The 19469-nt window shown below is 41.8% G+C and overlaps 1 protein-coding gene and 1 long non-coding RNA gene across 2 annotated transcripts in view; one reads left to right on the top strand and one right to left on the bottom strand.

The window, feature by feature from the left end:
• SEPTIN9 (septin 9) overlaps nucleotides 1-5901 on the bottom strand; it is a 272053-nt gene extending 266152 nt beyond the window's left edge. The window contains exon 1 of the mRNA XM_026702075.2: nucleotides 5559-5901. Coding sequence (XP_026557860.2) covers nucleotides 5559-5583 — 25 coding nt within the window. The 5' untranslated portion in view covers nucleotides 5584-5901. The remainder of the gene's footprint in view (nucleotides 1-5558) is intronic.
• A 151-nt stretch (nucleotides 5902-6052) lies between these two features.
• Nucleotides 6053-19041, top strand: LOC148126990 (uncharacterized). The gene is made up of 2 exons (XR_015741796.1): nucleotides 6053-6196; nucleotides 18751-19041. It is a non-coding gene; the product is annotated as an uncharacterized LOC148126990 (long non-coding RNA).
• The last annotated feature ends 428 nt before the right edge of the window (nucleotides 19042-19469 follow it).

Genomic DNA, 19469 nt, shown 5'->3' with positions numbered 1-19469 from the left:
TCATTCAAAATAGAGTCATGAGTGGGTGCAATGAATTTTGGTAGCTTTTGATGGTGATGTTCATAGTATCTCTCTGACTTTCTGCAGGCTGAGACCTGGGGGCACTGTTCCATAATAATGCTAATTCTTTCTGTCAGAACATATTCAGAAGGTGATGCTGGGTTGATTATTGCTTTGCCTGCTTTTCTGTGGGGGAAATTCTGTTCTATCTTATCCCTTATATTGTTAAACAAATGCAAATGATAACTGGGGGAGATAATCCCGAGCCTTAAAATGCTTTATACCTTTTAACTCAAAAAACAAACAAACAAACAACCCTCAGTACCCTGGAATGTAGCCTAATCATAATAATGGTTTGTCTGAACAAACTGAAATTAAATCCAGGTAAGAAAAACAACAACTAGATTTGGGGATTAAGATCAAGCCAACTCTGAATAGGGTTTCCTTCTTCAGAAGCAGGAGGTTCTCAATTTGGGAGTGAATCTTGACAACCAACTATTTCTGTACGGGTAGGTACTACACTGGTTGTGGTGAAGAATGGATTTGCACATTATTTCCTGAGCACAGTATTTCCTGATCATTTTATCTTGAACTGATCCTGAACAGTTCCTGGAGGTTGCAACTGGTGCAAAATGGGATGCTTAAGCTGCTAACTGATGCAATGTACAAGGATCACATGATATGAACATCGAATTATCTGAACTGGCTGCCAATTGCCTACCTCTGAAGGTATTGGTGTTGAACTTTATAGCTTATCTTGTGGCATCCCCTCTCCCATTAAGAATCATGGATGTAAAACTCAAGGTCCAAGGGCCAGATCCAGCCTGTGAGGTGGTTAGATCTGGCCCATGTGGCTGCCCTGGAAACAAGGCCCACAGTGCCTTGGCCTGGCCCAGGCCAACTGTTCTGACCAAGGCTTCCTAAACCGTAATTACGCACACACTTATTTAAAAACAAGATTTATTTTATTTCAACACTGGGAATTGTTTTCATTCCCAGCAGGAATTAATCTCAAACAGTCCCCCGAGATAAGCATCCACCTTTCTTTTCTGTGAAGCGCTGCCAATAATAGAAGTATCAAATGAACTAGAAAGAAAACCAACCAAAGTACGAAGAGCTTCAACAATGAATCTGAACTGAAATAGCTACTTTGCTTCCTGCAAAGGTTTCACCATCTTTGCCTGACCTTTATATCTTTTGGGAGGGGCAATCACCTCCCAGCCTTACTCCCAAGTTGCCCCTTTTGTTTCAGCTGCTCTCGCCTTCTAGCAGCTGTGCGCACATGCACACTGGAAACAGGCTCTCCTGGGTCCTCTGCCTTGCTGCTGCCAGACTCCGAAGGCTCTGGAGGCAGCACCCCACTCCCAGATGGTCCTGGCTCCATCTCTGCATTGAATGCAGAACCCTTGTCTGAGTCCTCTCCAGATTCCCTGACTGGTCCCTGTTCTTCCTATCTGATTCCCTTGCCGTCTGTACTGGCTGCCAGCAAACTGGCTTACAACCTGCTGGCAGCCATCTGGGCCAGAACACAACCAGCCTTAAATCTTAAGGGCTGCCCTGGAGCCCACAAGGGACTGCCCCAGCTTTCCCCCTGGATACACAAAGGGACAAGTCTGAGGTGGTAGGGCAGCCCCATGGGTTAGATCTAAGAACAGGAACAGGAAACAACACTGTCCATGGTCCCAGTTCTCTGCTCACTTGTGTGCACTGGCCTTATTGTTTGAAGGCAGGAATGACATTTGGCCCACAGGGATGCCTCAGAGACAGTGAGGGACTGGCCACCCCTGCTGGATGCCCTTCAAAGTGCACACAGCAGGCAGTGAGCACGCGGGGGCCAATGGTGTCCAGCAGCAGCCTGCCTGCTGAGCAGCTCAGCAACACACTCAGCGCAGGTGGGTCTGGGGTTCTGTGATCCCCAGGCTGGCCCTAAGCAACAGGCAGAGGCACATCTGGTCCATTGGAAGGGCTGGGCGGCTGCCCACCCACCTGCATGCTCTATTTCACTGTCTGTCTTTGCTTGCCTGTGGTCACCGGATTCCCAGCTGCCTCTTGGGCATGGGGACTCCAATTCACTGGGGTGTTTGTGATGGGCAGGCAGCAGGCTTGCTGAAGAACAAGTTTTGATGGCAGGGGCAGTGCGTGCAGGAGTTGCAGCATGGCAGTGATGGTGACCAGCTCAGCTGCTTCATGGCAACCTGCTGTCTGTCTTTGTTCCTCCGGTGGATCAGGCCCTAGCACCTGTCCTGGCCTCGCCCCCTTCTGCTGGAGACCCCTTTATCCCCAGTCCCCAACAGGGACCACCCCTGACACAAGCAACGTCAACCTGGCCATGCCCACCCATTCAGCCGTGCCTACTCAGTACTGCAGTGTTTTGTAGTTTGCAACTTTGCTTCATTATTACAAGGTACCCAGAAGGCTTACATAAGTAGAAAAGTGGAATATACAGTACATATAATTATCATATATGGCTTTTGTTAAGCTGCTAAAATGATTGAAGCAGCATAATATCACGCTATAAATAAAATTATGACATAATATAAAATTAGGCTGAAGTCCAGCATCAACACCCAAAAATCTGAGAAGTTTCTGGGTTAAATCACATTTACCCTTGTTCCTTACATTCCACATAACACTTTCCGAGGAATTATGAGAAGTATGAAATACTGGTTTAGCAATTCAGGTTTAGCTCCTGGAACAAACAACAGAAAGAAGATCACAAGAGCCTATTTTTTCTAGAAGTTACCTTAATTAGGCTCATGAAGCACATACTGTGGCATAATAATAATAATTATTTTTTACTGTTTTATAATATTCTCAATTTGAGACAAAAATGTTTCTGGCAGCATGGAGAGTTGACTTCCAATGCCCGTATCAGCTCCATTTTAGCAATTACATGGAGAGTTATTACAGTTAGATATAGATATGAAAAAAGAATCCAATTAGTCATAATCTATATTCATCTGGCAGAGCTCTAGGCAGGCCTTTTCTCACAAATGATTGAAGCTCGGCCAAAGCACACAGGGGTTGGCTATGCAGAACCATTCCACAAAGGCTAGTAGGCACTATGGGCGTGTGAGAGGAGTTAGACCTAAGTGCAAAACAGACTGCTTGCCAAGAGCTCTAATGAACACCCTCCCCAGAGTGGGCTGGTGCCCAAAAGTTAGGCTTATTTTTGAGGGTGGGTTTTTAAGGGGCCCAACTGGTGCTTCAAAACTTGCTGAGGATCCAAACATCGGTTTCACTTCTTAAAATTTCCTCTCCCCTTTTTCTGCCCCATCCCACAAATAAGACTAATTTGGACCTGGTCCATCTTTTTAAAGCTTGGCATAGCTTTTAAGCCAATGGAAATTTGTTCATTTTCTGAATCAACAAGACACACAATAAACTTTCCCACAGTTCTCAATGAAGGGGCAAATCTCTAGTCCAGGGGTCTCCAACCTTGACAACTTTAAGACTTGTGGACTTCAACTCCCAGAATGCCCAGACCCCTGCTCTAGTCCACATACCCCCTGCCTCAGAGGTGGTATTCAGAAGGTTCTGACAAGTTCTGGAGAACTGGTAGCTGAAATTTTACGTAGTTCAGAGGACTGGCAAATACCACTTCTGACTGGAAATTTTACAGTATCCTTCCCCTGCCACGCCCACCAAGCCATGCCTACAGAACCGGTAGTAAAAATATTTGAATCCCACCACTGCCCTGCCTGGTAAAACATGGCACTGCAATTTCTAGTTTTGACTGAGTGCTGTCTCTCATATTCTTTCAGACAGAATTCCCTCATCCTCCCTGGGACACTTCCTTTGTATGTTTGCATTCATCCTTGCTACTCATCCCCTTTATGAAGAGGAATAGTTACAGCATTTTTACAATTGTCCAGCCTTGGTACACACAGATGTAATGTTTTACATATATAGCAATAGCACTTAGACTTATTTCACAGTGCTTTACAGCCCTCTCTAAGCAGTTTACAGAGTCAGCATATTACCCTCAAAAATCTGGGTCCTCATTTTATCCACCTCAGAAGGATGGAAGGCTGAGTCAACCTTGAGCCCGATGGGATTCGAACTGCCAAACTTTCTCCAAAAATCATATTTATGTTTATGTTTATTTCATTTCAATTAATTCATGCTCTTTGTCCCTTACCCCTCTTAATTTCAAATCAGTTTTCCTTAGGCCATGATTGTCATCAGTCAGATAAGTCTACCTGTTATGCACATATGCCTTTGATCTATATAGAAGTAATCCTCAATTTACAACCATTCATTTAGCGATAATTTGAAGTTGCAGTAGCACTGAAAAAAGGGACTTATGACCATTTCCCACACTTATGACTGTTGCAGCATCCCTATGGGCATGTGATCAAAATTCAGGTGCTTGGCAACTGACTCATATTTATGATGGTTGCAGTGACGGGTCATGTGATTCTCCTTTTGCGACCTCCTGATGAGCAAAGACAATGGGGAAGCCAGATTCACTTCACATCCGTGTTACTGAGTCACCACTGCGGTGTTTCACTTAACAATTCCAGCAAGAAAGGTAAAAAAATGGGACAAAAGTCCCTTAACAACTGTCTTGATTAGCAATATAAATTTTGATTTCTCAATCGTGGTTGTAAGTTAAGGATTCCTTGTACAGTATGTCTAACACTTTTGAGTAATACAGAGTAGGAGTGGACTCGGTCACCAGCTTTATAATCATACTCATGCCAAGTAGAATATTTGCTGCAAACAACAGTGTCATTTTATCCAGACAGGAACAGTGTCATTTTATCCAGTATGCCACAAGTGCAGTCAAATCCTCATTTTTACCCCAGCCATGTTTGTTACTCTGTGCAAGCTAGAATCTCTGGAAATACTTTCCAAATTTTCACATGGTCATCAGCAAGAAAGGGACACCTGCAGAATATTGACATTCTCAGTATCTTCAATTGTACATTACTTAAAGCTTATGCAACAGCTTTCTTAATATACTGAAACACATTCTCTATTAAATTATCTTAGAACTTCAGCCCTCCAGTATGTAAACGTGTATGAAACTTTATGACAAGTTTCTAGTCCTCAGAGTTGCAGAGATCAGCTGCCTCCTGGAAGCATAAGATCAAGGTCTATGAAGCATTTTCAATGTATACAAGCAACCTATGCATTGCAGAGCCCAAGAGTTATAAAAGCATAGAAAACTATGACTGTTGTAATGTATGAAATAATCCATAAAACCACTGTAGGAGCCTTGAGTGGCAACTCTTGTTGGGCTGGTTGTAGATACCGTTTTAAATGTCAGTTTGTTACATACCAAGGCTTTCAGCTACCAAAGGCTATTTTTGGTCTGTCTATACCTGTATGTACACTGATATCTGCCTTTCAATCTGAGAATTATCATATGCTTAATTCACTCAGGTTTTTTGTTCTATTGTCAATGCCCTTCCGCTTCTCTCCCCTGAAACCCACTTGCAACTCTAAAGAGTTGAGCCAATAGAAGACAAAGCAGTAGTTTGCAACAAGTAGTTTCTCATTCTGTGCAAAGGAGGAGAATGTTCCCGAGGAAATATTTTGTTTCTACTCACCTGTATATGATGATGTCTTTTTCATGCTGTCCTTATTCCAGCTGTTACATAAGAAGGGAAGAAAGTTTCTCCAAGCTGCCCTCCCTTGTAAATAATCCCCAAGGGGCTGTGGAAGGAGGTTGATAATCCTCTTGCTGTGGCAGGCAGGGCTCCACAGAGGAAGTGCTCTCCTCTTACAGGTTACATACAGACCTAATCATAATTGCAGCTGGGCAGGGAATGCATAGCACTCCCATTCATTTGAACACACCTTTTCTAATCCGTGGGTTGTTCCAAGTAGGCTAAAGCTGAGAGAGGCAGTTCAGGGAAGAGTTCAGCTGCAGGAGAAATTTCCCCTTTTCCCCTCTGCAAATAAACTGGCCCTGGCACACACATGCTCCTCTCCCTGCCAGATATCCCCCCCCCCTTTTTTTGTGCACTTCTTCCCCCACTTGAATTGCCTTGCCCCAACTTTGAGTCTTCCTCCTAGTGCTTCCTTCTCAGCTGTGCTGGCTGCTCAGGTTGGAGGCAGGACTCATTCGAGCAGGCTCCAGTTCAAAGTACACTGTGGCTTGTCTGCCCGTTTACTGTAAACACGAGTTCTTTTCCTCCTTTAAAAGGCCCAGAGAAGGCAATTTATTGCTCAAGGCTGCGGTTGTGTAAGTATAAATGTATCGACCCTGATTGTAAGGTTTGTATAAGTGCTGCCATTCATAGCTTGGAAAGAAAATGGGGCACTGATAAGCTTGTCTTGCCGTCTCCACAAAATTCCTAGGTAAAAAGAGGCCAGGTGATGGTGCCTGAGTGTTTTTCAACATTAAATCACTTAGCAGACATGAACATTTCATCTGAAAACAAAAGATTTTGGGAGGGGAAATGTTCAAATATGTGACTAGGCAATTGATATTTAGTGAAATGAAATGAAATGAAATCCAATATACTGTTTGCTCACTCTCACTTCTTGGAGCATTGCCACTTGAGAATGATATATATGTATTTAGGACTAAAAATGATTAATCTTTGCAGTATGTTTCATCAACTGACTTTGCTTTCTACCCTTTCTTGCCCTGTCTTGTCAGAAGTTGTTGTGGTTATTGTTTTCAATGTTGTTAGCTGCAAAAAACACATTCTGAAAGTGTATAGGTGCAAGAACAATGTCTTTGAGTTAGGTTTTACTCATGTAGACTTCATATCCATATTGAAGTTGTTGTTGTTTTGCAACAGTTATTTGCAGTTTCTTTTTTTCTTGATGTCTTTTTTGACTTTCCAGTATATAGTATACAGATTCTTCCTAGTGGTCTTCCATCCAAGTACCAAGTAGGTCTGACCTAGTTAATTTTTCATAATGCAAGCTTAAATTCTGGCATAGCTCGCTGCATAAATCATAAGGAAAGTCATAATGGTATCCATAGACCTTGGATGATAAGCAGCCTATATAATTATGAAAAGTCCCTCTTTTTATTGGGGAGAATGAAGATGGAAGCTTCTTTTTTTTTCGTCAGAGAAAAGGATACACATATTATTTGCCTTCTATAGTGAAAATCCATTGGAATTGATAAGGTACCATTTAGGAGCAGCTACTTCGTATCCCTGTGCCAAATATGAAAAAGGAAGGAAGGCTCTAGAATAAATTAATAACAATTTCTCATCTGCATCAGTGAGAATGTGTGTAGCTTGTGAATCAGAAGAGAATTCTCCAGAAATGGACTAGAGTCATCAATCCATAGACAGTCCACCAGGAAAATTCTAGAACCCCACCCCACCCTGTTTTGAACTCCAAAACAGGCAGCAGAAATGTGGTTTATCAGATCTCTGGGCACACAATCGAGGTGCGTAGCCTGCTGACGGAGCCGCTCAAAATGGAAGCAAAACAGGGCAGGTGCACCCAGTGTCAGCACTGGGCTAATGCAGACAACAGCTTGAGGCCCTCAAAAGTTCATCAAGTCCACTGAGTTGAAATGCACTCACTGTCTCTCCATTCACACCAGTTCCCCAGCCATTGTGATATTAATAAAGAACAATTAAAAAGGGAGACTGCAGAGGTGAGAGATTGACATCCTCAGGCTGGAAAAGGCTACAATGTCATCCCATAGCTTTGTAAAAAGGATGGCAATTCAGCATTTGCCACTGTGACTTTTTACCCTTGTTGTGTAGAAGCATTATTTTAGAGGAGCTTCATAAACCTTGACAAAGGTTGCCAGTTGGCGCTTATGACATGCCCATGAACATCTTTTGCCATCAGGTATAAGCAGGCTTCTACAACATCTTTCTAGAGCAGGGGTGTCAAACTGGCAGTCCGTGGGCCGGATGCGTCATGCACAGGCCACACCCACACCCAGCTCCGTGAAAGGGGAAAATGTCATGAAACGTCAGATGCCGGCAAAGCAGAGGTGATATTCAGCAGGTTCTGACCAGTACTGGAGAACTGGTGGCGGAAATTTTGAGTAGTTCAGAGAACCAGCAAATACCACCTCTGACTGGAGATTTTGCAGTATCCTTCCTTCCCTTGCCAGGCCCACCAAGCCACGCCCACAGAACCAGTAGTAAAAAAATTTGAATCCCACCACTGCGGACCCGTGCTCTAGAAGGTATCTTTTTCCTTCTCTTTATCAATGTTATAACCTGTGTAATTTTAACGTGCTAACATTCAGAGTTGAATGAATTCAGGTGTTGATATCTCTGGATCACTAATCCATGCTAAAATAACATTTCAAATATTTGTCTATGGAGATTCTCAATCAACCTGGTCATGGTTGTCCCAAGGGAGTTTTTTCAAAAGGCAAGTGGACTTTCTTTGTTTTTCCCTGAAGGCGTTTCACTTCTCATCCAAGAAGCTTCTTCAGTTCTCTTGTTAGCACAAAATGTGTGCTAATGACTAGATGATTGCAAAGAATACGAATCCTTCTATTCTCCATCATTCAGTCAGAACCAAAGAAGCTTCTTCGATGAGAAGCAAAATGTCTTCAAGGTAAAAAACAAAGTCCAAGTTGCCTTTTGAAAAAGCACCTTTGGGATTCCAAATATTTGTACCCTTCCCCAAGCCTGCTCAGACTCTCACATCCAAGTAACTTAAACAAAGTCCCACAAATGTAATATTTCTGAGGATGAATTCTTTTCTAAGTGCAATGGACAGTAGGCTTGTTCTGTTGCTACCGTGGCTTGGAGTATTTCTTCAGCTCTGGAAGCCAAAAGAAAAGAAAAGAAAAGATCCAAAAATGTCAGAAAGGATTTTAAAAATAAAAAAGAGGGAGGCCACAGAATGAAGTATTTATTTATTTATTTATTTATTTATTTATTTATTTATTTATTTATTTATTTATTTATTTATGCATGCTGTGTCAGAATTATTCGGAGACCAGCACTTCTTTTGAATGGGCAAGTTAATGTTTCATAAAATACACATTCCAGGAGCCCTCAATAGGCAGGCCTTTACATAACTTTCTCCCCTACCTTTTCAAGATTAGTGAGGGAATGTATAGTTCATTAAAGAAAGGGGGATTTGGAGCAATAGCAGGAGCCAGGTGGAGTGTAGTCATGCCAAACACGCCAGGTCAGCCTAGAAAAATGCATGAATTATGCCAGCTGGGTCAGGGCTTTTTCTGATAGCACCCTCCGTTTTCTTCATGTTGGAATTTCTGTCCACAACTTTCTAAAGAAAAGCAGATCTCTCTGTGAGTTTAGGGTTTGGGGGTCAGATCAGCCTGCTTTTGAAAAGTGCTTTCCATTGTCTCGTGAGAGGGAAATATAGTCTAACCAGTAAAGTACTTTTTTTGTTTTGATTAGTTTTATTTTTAGTGGAACTAAAATTTTTGCTTCTGGTGAATTGTTGCTCTTTAAGAAGCTGTTCAAAATGTTCATAAGTAAGGAGGTCATTTAACATTATTGTGGTCCTTTGTCAAAGCACATCTGTAACAGTTTATCACATCTGCAGTACAGAAGATTTATATATATATATATATATATATATATATATATATATATATATATATATATATATATATATATATATATATATATATTTGTTTTCTGAGGTTCTCGCGGGTATTTGTATGTGGATCTTTGGTTGTTCGGGTTTTCTCCCGCGTAAGATTCGAAGTATCTAGGCAACGTTTCAATGAAGTCTCATTCATCATCTTCAGGCTTCTGTCTTCGGCTCTGTGCTTCTCAGAGTGATGTGAGATTGCAGCTGCTTCTTCCTTTTAACTGCTAGTGGGGGTGGGACTTGATTGGGTGGGGGCTTGGCTGTGTTCTGATTGGGTGGGGGTGTGTTCTCATTGGTAGGGGGTTAGCCGTGTTCTGATTGGTTGGAGGCGTGTTCTGTTCAGGTGGGGGCTTGGTTGTGCTCAGGTTAGCCTTAGTTGCTGGGGGATTTGAGTTGGTGAGCTGTGATCTTGCTGTTTGGCTTCAAGTTCGTGGTCGTGCTGCATCTTCATAGTGGGTGTCGGTTTGCTTCATGTATGGCTCGGAGGGGTTTGAAGTGGGTAGTGATGCAGCTGCAGTGCAGCTTCTGGTCCGTGGTCGTGTCTCATCTTCTGAGTGGGTGTGAGTCTGTTTTCTACATGGAAGTGTGGTGGTGGCATCTTGTGTGGCTCTGATGGGTGTGGGTCTGGTGTCATTCTTCATGTTGGGTACTCGTCTGTTCATGAGGGCGGGTTTCCAAATGGCTGGAAGGCGGGAGGTGTCATCTCGTTTGTTCATGCTGTGTGGGCGTTTTTCTATCTCTATGGCTTCTCTGATTATTCTGCTGTTGAAGTGTTCAGTTTTGGCGAACAGCAAGATCACAGCTCACCAACTCAAATCCCCCAGCAACTAAGACTAACTTGAGCACAACCAAGCCCCCACCTGAACAGAACACGCCTCCAGCCAATCAGAACACGGCCAACCCCCCAACCAATCAGAACACAGCCAAACCCCCTACCAATGAGAACACACCCCCACCCAATCAGAACACAGCCAAGCCCCCACCCAATCAAGTCCCACCCCCACTAGCAGTTAAAAGGAAGAAGCAGCTGCAATCTCACATCACTCTGAGAAGCACAGAGCCGAAGACAGAAGCCTGAAGATGATGAATGAGACTTCATCAAAACGTTGCCTAGATACTTCGAATCTTACGTGGGAGAAAACCAGAACAACCAAAGATCCATATATGTGTGTGTGTGTGTGTGTGTGTGTGTGTGTGTGTGTGTGTGTAATATGTATATGCTAACTAAAGCTTTCGGGGGGCAGGTGTAACCTGATTTAGAAGAACTAGAGAGAGCCAATTTGGTGTAGTGGTGAAAGTGCTTCCTAGAAACTTGGAGGCTGTGACTTCTAGTCAAAGCTGATATTTGGCAGATTCTGTCCAGTTCTGGAGAACTGGTAGCAGAAATTTTGAGTAGTTTGGAGAACCGGCAAATACCACCTCTGAATGGCCCCACCCCCAATCTGTTCTCTGCCTATTGAGTCCCAGTTGATCAGCTGGGTCTTCTTTTGTTGCCCTGCACTGGAGAATGGAGCTGGAAAGCAGGTTAGTGGGGTGGGGAGGGAATGGGGATTGTGCAGTAACCTTCCCCTGCACGACCACCAAGCCAAGCCACACCCATCAAGCTATGCCCACAGAACCGGTCGTGAAAAAATTTGAATCCCACCACTGGTTCTAGTCCCATTGAGGCATGAAAGCCGGCTGGGTGACTTGGTCAGTCATTCTCTCTCAGTTCTCAGCGTGGTTGTTATGGAGAAAATAAGAAGATCAAGGAGTATTGTGTGTGCTTCCTGTCTTGAGTTACTTATAAATGAATAAAGGTAGAATAAAAATATACTAAATAAATTAGCCCACATTTATCTGCATGGCAAGCTGTGATGCAGCATGATTTATGTAAAAAAGGGAACTCTTCATATGCCTCTGGAAAACACACAATTAACATGGTTAAGAAGAAAGAGGATCCACTGATGGGGGATTTGGGTGCTTGAAGCTGCAGCACAGCTTTCAGTCCTTTAAGTGCTCAAAATCAGAAAATAGCTTGAGAGACGTGTGTCTTCCTGGTTCAGAATATTCTGAATCATACCCACATGTCCACTATCCAGCTTTTCTGTTTCATGTAGGGCTATCTCTCTGGGCTTCTCTTCAATATGCCTTTCCTATTAAACATATAAAAGATGAAAGGGTATCATGCGGTACCAGTTAACCTCAGACTTCCATCATGTCGATCTGAAGTGGAAGTGGACTTCTATTCATCTGAACATGTTCTACAAAAGAGCTTATGCCTGTGGATATGCAAAAGCATCACAAGTCCTACATCTCCCTTGTCCTAGAACTATACTTGTGTTAGAAAATTCATACAATAGCTACTTTATTAGTATTTATCCTTTGCTTTAATCCCTAAAATATAAGTCTTTTCTGCTTTGGATGTTCTTTTTTTAACCAATTATTACTTCTGAAATTGAGAGGGATCTCTGTTATTTTATTTTATTTATTTTATTATTATTATTTGTTTTTTCTTTTTATTCACTCAGTCAATCAATCGATTTACTGTATACCCCCACCCCATCTCACATTTGTAACCCTGGGCAGCTTACAATTAAAACATAAATGTTACTCAAACCCCACCAAAATAACACAACCACACAAATAAAACATGTCAAAACAATTACAAATTATACTGTTTCTGGATGAACATAGTTGTTACAGAACAATACAGTACAGCCATTTTATCATCTGGAGATGAAACTGAAGAATCAAACAAAAAAGACAATTTTAGTCTTTCATTGATCAAATAAAGAGTAGAAGACTAGAATTTTCGTACTCTCACAGTAAGGTTGCAGGAATTGTTTTATCCCCCTGGGGCACAAAGTAATATCTATATTAACTCACACAAGCAGCATATTACAATTTTTACCCTGTCATAGAGCTAGGGGAATTACAGAATCAGAGTTGCTGCTGGCAACTTATTTCATATGCATATACACATTGCGTGAGATGCTATTTTTCTTGTTGACAGATATTAGGAAAAAAGTTCACAATAAAGATGGACTTTTAGTAGTTTCTACTTTATTCTATGTAATATTACTTCATGGGACATTTTAGGGTAAGAAATATGAGGACTTCTTTCAGACAATGAATGTCTTGTCCATTGGAGTTAAACAAAAAGGAAACACTATACGTGTGTTTGTGTGTGTCAGATTGAGATTTTCACCATTTCCACCATTTCCCTGACTCTTGTGGTTTTATTAATACTGATTACATTTCTTTGAGATTGAAAATGAAACAAAACCCTGCAACTCTTATTATGTAGTTCATCAGCTGGAATTTCTGTTGACCTTTTGGTTAGCTCCATGTTAGCTCTTCCACCTGTATGAGAACTTTATGAATACTCCTATGTTAGATGTAACATGTTCCCCAAAAGATCCCCAGAGTAGAAATGTGTTCCATTCATGATGGAAAAATATAGCAGAAAAGTTTCAATGGGAAGTGGCCAGATGTTTTCCTCCCATGACAGAGTTGGGGAACAAAGATGAACTGCATGGATAAGAAAAGATAGGGAAACAATAGGTCAGAGTTACAAGGTAACTAACTGCCAAGCAACTTCATAGTATGTGGGAAACAGCTCTATTGCTGGATGTGAAGATGGAAACCAGAGTGATGGGCCTGTAAATCAAGCATATCCACCTCCCCACTCCTGTGTTTGTTTTACCTCTGGCCCTGCCAGCTTCATTTAGCACACAATCCCTCTTCTTCCATACCTCCATGGTTGGAAAGTTTTCCATCTGGTTTGCCTTCTTGTCAGGCTATCCAGTCTAGCTTTGGCAAAACAGAGGGATAAGAGGGAAACTGCCAAAACAAACAGTAGATGTGCAATGCCACCCAGTGGCTGGCAGAAAAGGAACCAGAAAGGGGAAAAAAAAGGGGGGGGGGAGGGGAACACCCTGAAAATTAGCTGTAAAAGGATTTAAATAGCAGAAACAAAGTAAACAAATGTAGATGGCATCAGATTTCAGCTTTGGCTCCAACTCCGAACAATTAAGGGCCTTTCCCAGCCACTGCCAGTTTGCGATCCCACCAGCAATCTTGGCTCCCACCAACAGCAGCATCCAAGTGCTGACTTGTCAATTGTGTTTTGGTAAAGCCAGCAACCCTGAGGTTCATAAAAAAGGGGCTTAGCAATATTTCTTAAAAAATCCCTAAGATGTCTGTAATTTAATTTTATAGCTGGGGAAAAAAAATCTTGCACCAAACTGTCGCAGCAGATGCCAATCACCCCAAATCTGTGCTTGGGCCCAGAACCACTACAGCAAAGGGATTTCAATAACTAACAATGTGCCTATGTATAAGTTTCAAGCTAGTTTGTCCTGAGCTTCAAGAAGTAGATTGTTATCCTAGATAAAAGCAGCCTAAGGTTAATGAGATTTATACTTTAAACAACACTTTCAATTCATTATTTTGCTGACTGGATTTTTTGTAGGTTCAAGCAAAACAGAGAAATGACAGATCAGTACATGCACTGCAATGAATGGATTCATATATTGTTTTACTCTAAGAGTTCTCAAACTCTGAATCAGAATAAGTAAATAGTCAAAATGTTTTATACATCTGATCAGGCATGTGAAGATAAAGTGGAAACATTGTCAAAAACCACTCTGGCTCCATTCCATTTTTTGCCTGCATATAAGCTTAAAGTAGGTTATTGAGTTACTTGGAAACACCTGTGATCTATGCATCAACATTCAGTTATTAAAAATGTATATTTATTATTCTTTTGTACAACCCAAACCTTAATTAAATCATTCATTTAAATCCCAGGGGGAAGTCACACACGATTACTTTTCTACTGTAGGGGTGTTCCCAGCTGGGAGAAGGGGATAAATGTGCACACCATAACTATCTAAGTGTTATTATTTGCATCCTTGTGTAAAATATACTGATACAAGTACATACTATGGCATTTGCATAGTGACATCATTCCACGTGTGTTTGTCAAGTTGGTGCTCTTGTGGTTTTCTGCAGATGACTCAAGAACATGCTGCCACAAAGTTTGAAACCCCTTGAGTTAAATTATCGTCTGTTTCTTTGCTTTTAGTTAGCATGATGTTGGAACCCACTGAACTGCTGTTGATTAAGTAACCATGTTTAATCAAATCATTGATTGTAAGCCCAATCATCAAAGGAGGAGGGGCAGTTAGAAAGTACGAGGGGCTGACTTCCAAATTGTCTCTTTTAGTGCTATCAATTTTGTAGGCAAAGACAAATTTCAGTAAGATTATGGTTGAATGTTTTGGCAAAAAGAGGAGGAAGTATAAAACAGATTCCCGCCTCCCCAAGTTTCCACAAATTAAGTTACCCAAACTTGTTGAGTCATAACATTTTAACAATCATTCTTTCATGTCTGGTTTCTTTTTCTTTTTTCCCTTTCTGAAGGAAAAAGAAATATGAGTCCCTTATATTTATCCTGTTTTCTACCCTGTAAAAGGAATTAAAGTTAGCCAGTTGTCCTTCTTTGCTGGTAAATGAAAAAATAAGTTTATATACAGTTTTAAAGTTCTGGATGCCAGTTTTCCTTCTCAGTGCCATGGCACATGTTCATTTTTTTCTGATTTCAGAGTTTAATATCATCAAAAAAGATGCTTTTGTAAAATATGAAAGACTAGACCTCACAAGTCTTTCAACCTGTCCCATTTCCATAGCATACATGTTGGAACATCATCAGTGGCATATGCTATATAAAGTAATACAGATACAATAGGCCTATCATAGCTGCAAATTTAGAGATGACCACTAGATAGCATCCAAGATATACAGGAAATTCTGACTCTTGGTTGCAATTTGGATATAGCAGGTACATAGAGAAGACAATTATCTGTAGCTCCACAAGCACCAACAACTTTGTAGTAGGCACAATATTTTTCTATTACTATGTGCATTTGAGTATCAGTAGCACAAAGAAAATTATTAACATTGGAATATTACAAAACAAAAGCCATCCAATTCAGCCCTGCCTGCTTCTGCCCATGAGAAGGGAAAGCAACTTAATCTGCGTTTCTCCTTATTTTCTTTCTTTTTATTAAATTATTCAATTTTCAAAATTTAAAAGGATAAAATAAAACTTTATACATCATTATACCAATGTCAAGACATCTTTTACATTTCCTTATTGTCTTTCTATGAATATACTTTAAAATTCCATTACTATTATATATATATATGTGTGTGTGTGTGTGTGTGTGTGTGTGTATGTGTGTGTGTGTGTGTATTTATGTATGTGTATGTGTGTGTGTATTTATGTGTATGTGTGTGTGTATTTATGTATGTGTATGTGTGTGTATGTATGTATGTATGTGTATGTATGTGTGTGTGTGTGTGTGTGTGTGTGTGTGTATATATATGTTTTCTGAGGTTCTCGCGGGTATTTGTATGTGGATCTTTGGTTGTTCGGGTTTTCTCCCGCGTAAGATTCGAAGTATCTAGGCAACGTTTCGATGAAGTCTCATTCATCATCTTCAGGCTTCTGTCTCTGGCTCTGTGCTTCTCAGAGTAATGTGAGATTGCAGCTGCTTCCTCCTTTTAACTGCCAGTGGGGGTGGGACTTGATTGGGTGGGGGCTTGGCTGTGTTCTGATTGGGTGGGGTGTGTTCTCATTGGTAGGGGGTTTGGCTGTGTTCTGATTGGTTGGGGGTTAGCCGTGTTCTGATTGGTTGGAGGCGTGTTCTGTTCAGGTGGGGGCTTGGTTGTGCTCAGGTTAGTCTTAGTTTACCCACTTCAAACCCCTCCTAGCCATACATGAAGCAAACCGACACCCACTATGAAGATGCAGAAGGACCACGAACTCGAAGCCAAACAGCAAGATCACAACTCACCAGCTCAAATCCCCCAGCAACTAAGACTAACCTGAGCACAACCAAGCCCCCACCTGAACAGAACACGCCTCCAACCAATCAGAACACGGCTAACCCCCTACCAATGAGAACACACCCCCACCCAATCAGAACACAGCCAAGCCCCACCCAATCAGTCCCACCCCACTGGCAGTTAAAGGAGAAGCAGCTGCAATCTCACATTACTCTGAGAAGCACAGAGCCGGAGACAGAAGCCTGAAGATGATGAATGAGACTTCATCGAACGTTGCCTAGATACTTGAATCTTACGCGGAAAACCGAACAACCAAAGATCCATATATATATATATATATATATATATATATATATATATATATATATATGTGATCTTTGGTTGTTCGGGTTTTCTCCGCGTAAGATCAAGTATCTAGGCAACGTTTCGATGAAGTCTCATTCATCATCTTCAGGCTTCTGTCTCCGGCTCTGTGCTTTTCAGAGTAATGTGAGATTGCAGCTGCTTCCTCCTTTTAACTGCCAGTGGGGGTGGGACTTGATTGGGTGGGGGCTGGCTGTGTTCTGATTGGGTGGGGTGTGTTCTCATTGGTAGGGGGTTTGGTTGTGTTCTGATTGGTTGGGGGTTAGCCGTGTTCTGATTGGTTGGAGGCGTGTTCTGTTCAGGTGGGGGCTTGGCTGTGCTCCGGTTAGTCTTAGTTGCTGGGGATTTGAGCTGGTGAGTTGTGATCTTGCTGTTTGGCTTCTAGTTCGTGGTCCTGTTGCATCTTCATAGTGGGTGTCGGTTTGCTTCATGTATGGCTCGGAGGGGTTTGAAGTGGGTAGTGATGCAGCTGTAGTGCAGCTTCTGGTCCATGGTCGTGTCTCATCTTCTGAGTGGGTGAGAGTCTGTTTTCTACATGGAAGTGTGGTGGTGGCATCTTGTGTGGCTCTCATGGGTGTGGGTCTGGTGTCCTTCTTCATGTTAGGTACTGCGTCTGTTCATGAGGGCGGGTTTCCAAATGGCTGGAAGGCGGGAAGTGTCATCTCGTTTGTTCATGCTGTGTGGGCGTTTTTCTATCTCTATGGCTTCTCTGATTATTCTGCTGTTGAAGTGTTCGGTTTTGGCGATAGTTCTGGTGTTTTTAAAATCAATTTCATGTCCTGTGGCTTTGAGGTGTTGGACCAGGGAAGAGGTCGTTTCTTCTTTTTTGATTGAGTTCTTATGTTCTTCAATGCGTGCATTTATTCTTCTGTTAGTTTGTCCAATGTATGTGGTAGGGCAGGCAGTGCAGGGGATTTCGTATACTCCTTGGTTTTCTAATTCGATTTTGTCTTTGGGGTTTCTTAGGATGGTGGATATTTTTCTGTTTGTGCAGAATGCTGTTTTGATGTTGTGTTTTTGGAGGATCTTTATATATATATATCTTTTCCTGTGTAAGATTAAGAGTATCTTGGTGACGTTTCAGCGAGGTCCCACTCGCCATCCTCAGGCTGGTGCTCAGTGCTGGCACGAAGCCGAAAGCACCAGCCTGAGGATGGCGAGTGGGACCTCGCCGAAACGTCACCAGGATACTCTTAATCTTACACGGGAAAAGACCCAAACACAACTAGACATATACATACATACATACATACATACATACATACATACATACATACATACACACATTTTCTGAGGTTTTCGCGGCTATTTGTATGTGGATCTTTGGTTATTTGAGTTTTTTCCCGTGTAAAATTGGAAGTATTTTGGTGACGCTTCGATGAAATCTCATTCATCATCTTCAGGCTTGTGTCTTCGGCTTTGTGCTTTTTGGAGTAATGTGAGCTTGCAGCTGTTTTTTCTTTTAACTGCCAGTGGGAGTGCGGCTTAACTGGGTGGGGGCTTGGCTGTGTTCTGATTGGGTGGGGGTGTGTTCTGTTCAGGTGGGGGCTTGGCTGTGTTCAGGTTAGTCTTAGTTGTTGGGGGATTTGAGCTGGTGAGCTGTGATCCTGTTGTTTGGCTTCGCGTTTGTGGTCGTACCACATCTTCATGTTGGGCGTCAGTTCGCTTCATGTATGGGTCAGAGGGGTTTGAAGCGGGTAGTGATGCAGCTGTGGTATGGCTTCTGGTCCGTGGTCGTGTCTCATCATCTGTGTGGGTGTGAATCTGCTTTCTACGTGGAAGTGTGGTGGTAGCATCTTGTGTGGTCTTCATGGGTGTGGGTCTGGTGTCATTCTTCATGTTAGGTACTCATTTGTTAATGAGGGTGGGTTTCCAAATGGCTGGTATATCAGTGACTGTATGACCTCTGTAGCTGCCATACACTAAATAAATGAATAAAAGTTTTACATCTCCAGCTCAGATAAGTCTTCCCCTCACTTTGCAACTATCACCAGGTGACTCCCAGGTCAGTCTTTTCATGTTTTGTTGCAGGTCCTCCATAGCATGGAGATGCTAGAGTTCTGCCTCAATGGACAACATCTAACAGAAAAATATCCTAGGAATTTGGATGAGTTTCAAGAGGAGCTCGCAGAACAGCCTTCTGCTCATAGCTGCGCATAGAGCAGCAGGCAATTTCTACTACATCTTTTTGATTATTGGAGTGAATGTACTTTGTGGAAAAAAACAGAAGGAAAAAAATCTATGAATCTAAACAGACCAAACATGCATTTCCCCCCCAAATAAATTAAGTAAGCAAATAAGTAAATTTATATTCAACTTTGATTCTTTCAGAGCTTTGTTGTTGAAAATGGGATAGAACATGGTTAGCTAGAAAGTGCTATTTGTAATCAGATTGATACATAATGACCAAAGAATCCACTGGAGCTGGGTAGCTAATAAATAATAATAATAATAATAATAATAATAATAATAATAATAATAATAATAATAACAACAACAACAACAACAACAACAACAACAACAACAACAACATAAAGATTATGTGAAAGACAGTTTTGAACCAGCTTTGATGGAGGTCAACAAGAGGAAGCTGCAGCAAACCAAGAATCAATATAGAAAAACAACGATGCAAACTTGGGCTGACAGCTGGTGTAACAAAGCACTGCATGGACAGTTCCTTGAAAAGATCCAAGGCAAAGTAGATAAGGCAAAGACCTGGTTATGGCTGACCAACAGAACACTGAAGAAAG

This window comes from Pseudonaja textilis, chromosome 2 (genome assembly GCF_049901715.1).
Source record: "Pseudonaja textilis isolate UNSWEBS1 chromosome 2, rPseTex1.2, whole genome shotgun sequence".
Classification (NCBI taxonomy): Eukaryota; Metazoa; Chordata; class Lepidosauria; order Squamata; family Elapidae; genus Pseudonaja; species Pseudonaja textilis.
The sequence above is the reverse complement of the archived record's forward strand: the minus strand, read 5'-3'. Positions and strand labels throughout refer to the sequence as shown.